This window comes from Pezoporus wallicus, unplaced genomic scaffold (assembly GCF_028554395.1).
Source record: "Pezoporus wallicus isolate ANWC-B61680 ecotype Strahan unplaced genomic scaffold, APGP_CSIRO_Pwel_v1 contig_4647, whole genome shotgun sequence".
Classification (NCBI taxonomy): Eukaryota; Metazoa; Chordata; class Aves; order Psittaciformes; family Psittacidae; genus Pezoporus; species Pezoporus wallicus.
The window spans coordinates 1-7,275 of record NW_026641175.1 but is presented as its reverse complement, the minus strand read 5'-3'; the positions used below and the strand labels follow the sequence as shown (position 1 = coordinate 7,275).

The window sequence follows — 7,275 nt, the reverse complement described above, 5'->3', positions numbered from 1 at the left end:
TATCCCCGTGTGTCTCAGCGCTGAATAAAAAGCATACCTACTTTACAACTTTAACGAGTTGTGGAGTCAATCCGCACATCACTGCATCAAATACTACTCATTCACCATGGAGCTGACTGCCCCATCCTCCATACAGTCAAACTTTAAAGTATTTAAAAGTATGACCAAAGCTACAGTCATGCAAATGGAGTTCAAGAAAGCCCAAAAGCTGTATTTATTCCATGGGTATCTTTTTAGCAAGATGGGGTACTTGTGGTTTGGGTTTGGTTTTTGTTTTGTTTGGGGGGGGGGAGATGTTTTTAAATCTTGGTTGCTTAGTGAAAACAGTAAAAACAAGTGTCTGATTATATTTAAGATTCATTCAATACTAACCAGAAAGAAATGTGGGTAGGAATACACTTATAGCAATACTTTAAGTAAAAAAAAACACTGGTTAATCAACTTGGAAGAGAAAGGGTTCAAACCAACAACCATCTCAAAAACTGTTCTCAAAACATTAGGACATGGTGAATTTGCTCATGGTACTTACATGATAGCATAAGGATCCTCTATTTTGGCCTGATTAAATAAATGACTGCTGCATAGCTTGACACTGTCCACCACTTTACTTTTGAATAGCTGAATATCTTTTTCATACCTGCAAGGGGGCAGTAAGTAATGTTAAGTAGTTGCAAGGCAGCACAGGTTTGCTCTAGAAGACTTGGCAAAGCCTCAACTTTAGTTCCTAGTGCAACCAACTCTGGACATAAAGACTGTGAACTGGTAAACAGTTTTACAATCCTCTTGTTTCTGCAAGTCTATGCAAAAAACTCCAAAGAGACCATGTCTATACACATAGAAGATACTTACAGCACTGCAGCCTCAGGGTTCAGAGGAGTAGTTGTATCAATCTTGTAGAAGACTCTGCGAGCATACATTAATACTTGCCATATGCGATTATGATTTCGCCTAGAAAGAACAAAACACAATGAAGAAAGGAACAAACGTTTTTCAAATCATAAATCAATGTAACCACTAAACTCCATTTCGCAAATGCTCTTTTCACATTCAGTTCACCAGATAAAGGATCTACTAGCAGATGGAAGACAGGCAGATCAAAAACCAAGCACTGCATTGGAAAAAAGAAATTCATTGTGACAGCTTTAATCCTAATGCTAAAACCACCGAGTGAAAGTCAGTCAGATGTTGCTTCCAAATACTAATTAATTTTAAAATAAAGCAACCTGAAGTGATTTATATCAGCTGTGAAACTGTAATCCAACACACCCATGGAGGGTCTGGTCCTCTCTCACATACTTATCACCAAATCAGAAAACTAATCCAGCTAACTGCACATGCAGTACCAACACAGGTAATAATAGAAGATCAGATCAAAGGAGTTTCCCTGGTTTAGCTATTTGACTGAAAGCTTTTCACATACTTGAGCTACAATCAATACTTTTGCCATCCTATGCATTTTTAAGCAAGCTGTGCAGTAACACCACAGTGTCTTCAGTTCTGTACAGCTAGTTTCCTCCAGTGTTTGTGCATTCCTCCAAAAGAACTTAGTTTCGGCAGGAAGGTTTGAAAGCCCTATGCTAGCAAAAGAATGATGGCTGTATGAGACACACTGAAGTCTAATCTTTGAAAGATACTGTTTCCTACTACTTCTGTCCAATATATTAAAGATGATAGCTTTACACAGAACTTGACACCAAGCAGACAGCTTCCCAACATAGCCACTTGTTCTCAGCTACAGCACCTATGCACCCCTAATCTTCCTCTTAAAGAAATCTGGCCAAAAGGGCCAGCTGCTCTGCTCTGGAGAGTCAGACTGCCACAAGATTTTTTCATTTTTATTTTTAATTGATGTAGGAACTTGGATACTTTTACTCATAGAGAAAAAGAGAAAGCAGAGATGGAAGGTAACACCATGCTGTCCATCTCCTCCTTTCTTTGTTTCACCAATGCTCTCCTCAAGTTCTTTTAGTTCTTTGTTTTAATGTAATTTAGAAGCAAGACAGGCAAGAAATCCTGCAGTACTACAGCAAGCACAGCAGAGGTGCCTGGATTTTATGTTCCACTGTATTGCTACTCAGAATTTGGATACTTCATTCAGTGTTTCAACCTTAACTTCCTTGCTGAGAAATTAGCAGCTCAAGAGCTGAGGTAAAGAACCAGTTGATTACTTAATACTCTAATGTACCTAACCTCAGGAAGTTCACTCTACACCAGGCTCAGTAATCAGAGTAACATGATTCCTCCACAGATGTTAGGAAATATGTACAAGATACTGCAAATGAGCCCAACCAACTGAAAAAAAAAAAAAAGTTCAAGTGATGCAGAGAGTTGACCAATGTACAGGGGGGTTGTACAAGGGGGTTGTACAGGGGGGTTAGAGGAATTTGCTTGCTTAAACAAAAGTATTGTCTGTTGTAAATGCCTGCTAAGCAAAACAAAGACACCTGGTCCTATTGATAAGGAAAAGCAGACACTTGGTTCTATTGATAAAGAAAAGCAGATGCCTGAATCTACTGATAAGGGGGAGAAGCAGATGGTTTATGGCTGGGATACCGACCAAACCCTAAGGCCATACATGAAGATTAAAAGGTGAAAAGTGCAAGAAGAGGAAGACTCATTTACTTCATCTTGAGACCCCTACCCACAGGAGGAAGAGTCATTTACTTCATCTTGAGACCCCTGCCCATGACCAGAGGGGGCACTGCACAGGTGCAGAGGACCTTCTGGCTCATTATAATACAAAGCGGGGATAGGATATGAATATGTATAGGCGTGTTGTGCAACCTTATGAATATATATAACTTTAGAGAATAAATGTAGAGGGAAACAACACTGAGGCACGCATGACTTTGAGGAATTATCCCCGTGCGTCTCAGCGCTGAATAAAAAGCATACCTACTTTACAACTTTAACGAGTTGTGGAGTCAATCCGCGCATCACAAGGAAATGAGACACTAACTGGTCCACTAGCTTTAACAAGAAGTCATCCTTAAAACACTAGGAAACAAGAAAAAACTCAAGACACACACAACCACTTACCGGACAGTCTCCATCTGGGTAATTATCAGGAATTTAGATAGTAAATTTAAACACACCATCCTGGTAGAGCCCATGTCTTATGAATATTACACCAAACCACACTGCAAATGAGAAAGTTTGCTTGAGTGAAAGAATTTAAAAATACATATAAATAAAAATTTTAAAGTTGAGTTTAAACTTACTTAATGCTGATTGGTAAGATGGCTGCACATAGACACCTGGCAATTTCTGCTTTACAACCAAGGTACTGCAATTAGAATCAGCATTTAGAACAGCTCCACAACTACACTAAATCCACAGCAAGCTGACAACAGTAAACCCAGAGTGTACTACCAATAGCTTAACATAGGAGACTTCTTCCACAAATGTACACTCAATTCCCAAGGGCAGATTGCTCACAGGATGAGGTGGCAGAAAACTAGGAAAGCATATTCTTCCCATCTCACTTTTCCTACCCCTCTACTTAAAGAGTTACCAACAGGAAACATTGATTCTCCTGATAAAAGTGAAAGTAAAGAAATAGAAATAAATGCATCTACTAGGGAGAGAATTTAATGCATGTCTACTGAAATTTCCACTTTCATACTGACTCCCCAGTTTCAAAGTAAATAAAAAAAAAAAAGAAACTCAGTAAAATAATTTTGAATGCAGATTTGCAGTCAATTGTAGTTAATTCTGAAACATGACCAAACTTTAACTTCAATTTTAAACAAGTAGTTTTTCAGGTTTAGATAAGACTACTTTGCAGGTCAAACACAAATTACACTGACAACTGACAAAACGTAACAGAGGATAAAAGGGAGAGTCAAGAAGCAGGTATATTAGAGATCTGGATTGAGTGACTCCAGGCATCTTATCAGCAGGATGGACTAAGTAATTTTCCCAAACTTGCACTTATTTTCTATTTCACTTCTTCTCATGATAATCCAGTCATCAATAACCAGTGCATTACAAAATGATTTGCTACCTCTCCTTTTGCCTTTTAAGAAAGCCTGTTTGATAAACAACAGTATTGCTGGGGCAAAATGTGCTATTTTCACTATTTTTAAAATAAATGAGCACAAGAGGTGGTTAGTAAGTTTACCCAGCTGTAGTTGTATTATATGCAGATTTTACTAAACACTATAAATGATAAACCAAAGTTACTTCATAGGTTTTCCAGTTACTTGACATATAGATGCATTAAATCGAACTCTGCATGCTTGCACAAACAATTTTAAAGCAAAATACTAACATGGCTCCCTGTTTACCATTTCCATAATATTAACTTTTATTTCCCTATTAATAAAATTATTAAATTAGAGGAGTTTACATTATGCTACCAATATATTTTTGCATGCTGCAGAAGAAAAACATCTTTTTTTGAATTAAGTAGTAAGGGTCAGTTGCCTGAAAAAAAAAAAAAAAGAAGATATTAATGTTTGGAGAGTTCTCAAATTCAATGTAATGGTAAAATGCAAGAACTGAGACTGTCCTGGGTTCAGCAGTAGCAGTCATTTTTCTCAGTCTTAGTAGCTGCTGCAGTGCTGTGGTTTTGACTTGCAGCCTGGAAACAATGCTGATAACACCGATGTTTTTATTTGTTGCCAAGTAATGTTTACTCCAACCAAGGACTTTCTGAGTCTCATGCTCTGCCAGGGAGGAGGGGAAGCCGGGAGGAAGCAGAGACAGGACACCTGACCCAAACTAGCCAAAGGGGTATTCCATATCACAGCACATCATGCCCAGTATATAAACTGGGGGGAGTTACCCAGAAGGGCTAGATCGCTGCTAGGGTTGGGCTGGGTATCATTTAGCAGGTGGTGAATGGTTGTAGTCTCTTCCCTTGTTATTTCCCTTATTATTAATATTGGTGGTAGCAGTAGTGGTTTTGTATGATACCTTAGTTACTAGACTGCTCTTATCTCAACCCATGGGAGTTACATTCTTTCGATTCTCCTCCCCAACCCTTCGGGAGCGGGGGGAGGAAGAAGGGGATGGGGGAGTGAGCAAGCGACTGCATGGTTCTGAGTTACCAGCTGGGCTTAAACCATGACAGTTCTTTGTGGCGCCCAACATGGGGCTCGAAGGGTTGAGATAACAGCAGATCTGACCGGAGTGCATCTAATCATATTTGTGATAAGCATTCATTGTTTTGGATTAAAAGTCACTCATCACAATGCTGATTTATTGGCTCTCAAAGTTGTTGCTCTTGATCTCGGAGTTTCAGCATGTTGTACCTTACTTAGAGTTGGTATTTGCTGTTTTAGCGTTTATCGGCTGGGGGACCTTGTTTCACTGTACTTTATGGTAAAGACTCACTGATCATGAAACTGCTCTGGAATGCGTTCCCAGTGTGGTCATCTTCTCTATACTTTCGGAAACATATAACAGTGTTTTTTTTGCAATTACACATCTTTCTTTTTCCTTTCCTTGGGGTGTCAACCTATGGAGAAGGTATTTCCTCACACCCTCTGCTCCCCCACCAGGCTATTTACAGTGGGAGTAGATTCTGGAGGAGTTAAAGATCCTGAATATCCTTTCAATCCCTCTGAAAGCACCCTATTCCTTTTGCTGTGGACCAGCTTGTTGCTGCATATGCTCTCTATGTTTTGCCTACGGTGTAACCAACCTGGGTTGCTGGGTTTTGTATTATTCCAGAACCAGAGATATGAGATACAGGAGTTTAAGCAGGACTAAGAATGAAGTACGTATGTAAAAAAATCAGCCCAGCCTAATACCAGGGAAACAGGGAACTGATCTAGAAGCTTGATAACTGGTGCTAGATGGAATTCAGTTACTGACTCCACCTTGCAGAAAATACACTTCTTCCAGCATTATTAAGCAACTTTTCATCATAGAGATGCTTATTTACAGGCTATTAAGAGCCGTTTCTATCTCCAAATAAAGCATTAATGTAGCTCTAGTTCAACTACCCAATAACTTTCAGAGATTTGCCTGCACACAGATCTTTTATCTAGCTGTTTGACAGTAAAAAGTCCTGCATTGGTGTTATCCTAAACTTATCGTTAAATTGTCTCCTGTCTCATTCACCTGTTAAAATACTATTTATGATGGAGAACTAATAACCTCAGAGCACCAGCTTCCCAGAGGAAAGTCACTTAAAAAGCTTTTCCAAGTGTTTTAGAGTTTATTTTTACACTCACTCCTTCCAACTATGCTACATGGAAGCGAATGATATCAGTACAGGAAATTTACCTGCAACTGATTATGCTCTCTTGTGCCTTCATTACCCAATTTACTATCCCACATTAATCACAAAAAAAAAAAATACCAAACAAAACAACAACAAAAAAAAACACACCAAAACCCACCCAAGAAAACAACCAACCAAAAACCCCAAACAAACAAAAAAATTAAGATATAGACAAGTAACTGCACATTTAAGTTAGATTGCTTATCCTACTTTTTGCTATGGTGAAGGTCTGCAGCAGACAGGGAGAGCCAAGTCTTGATATGGGTTAAGTGGCATTTCTACATAGAATAGCCATTCAATCTTAGACAGGGCTACAGCATCTACTATGAGGTTCCTACCAGTAGGGCATCTTACAGTGCTATAACTACTGAATCCATCAGCTTCCAAACAGAACCTGATACACTTATTTTACAAAATGCTAATAAATACATTCAAAATCACCATCCTGCCTCCTTAAGCAATCATCATTCACAGTGCCTCAACTAACAGCGTGCTGCTCAGTCTGTTATGTGCTCTACTAATTCCTGCTACTACAAGAAGAGAAAGTAACAGCAACTCTCCTAAGCAGCTTTCCTCCCATGGTCTTTTTATAGGTATATTTTCCTCTAGTGTTTTTCTTCTAATACAACAGCAATAAAAGTATAAAATAAAAAAAGGAAGAAAAAGAGACAAACTTGTGGAGAAACATTATTTTTAATGCTGTTCCTTGGAAAGGACTTTGAACTTCTACATAGTGCTGCATTGCTCAGGTCCTGTAACACCAGATCAGGAAAGCACAGCCTTATGCTGACATTCACCAGCACTAAGATACACAGGACAAGAGAACAGTCAAGCTCATGGAGTGCTTCATCATCCCTCTAATATACTTAAAAAGAAAATTATCACTAATTGTCGTGGTTTAAACCCAGTCAGGTAACTTGTTCACTCACTCCCAGTGAGTGGTGCCGAGCTGACAACATCAAGGTCCGTGTCCGTCTCCCCCCCCCCCTGCACCGGGGCTCTCCCCTTCCCCGCTCCCGGAGGAACGGGAAGGAGGATCG

The 7,275-nt window shown here is 39.3% G+C and overlaps 1 protein-coding gene across 1 annotated transcript; it reads right to left on the bottom strand.

The window, feature by feature from the left end:
• Window positions 1–525: 525 nt before the first annotated feature.
• Window positions 526–3,327, bottom strand: LOC130606328 (AKT-interacting protein-like; the record flags this gene model as incomplete). The annotated part of the gene is given in 5 exon segments (XM_057422576.1): window positions 526–637; window positions 850–950; window positions 1,022–1,108; window positions 3,040–3,140; window positions 3,222–3,327. Coding segments are annotated over 5 exon segments (507 nt in total), but the record flags the coding sequence as incomplete, so codon positions are not given.
• Window positions 3,328–7,275: the final 3,948 nt, after the last annotated feature.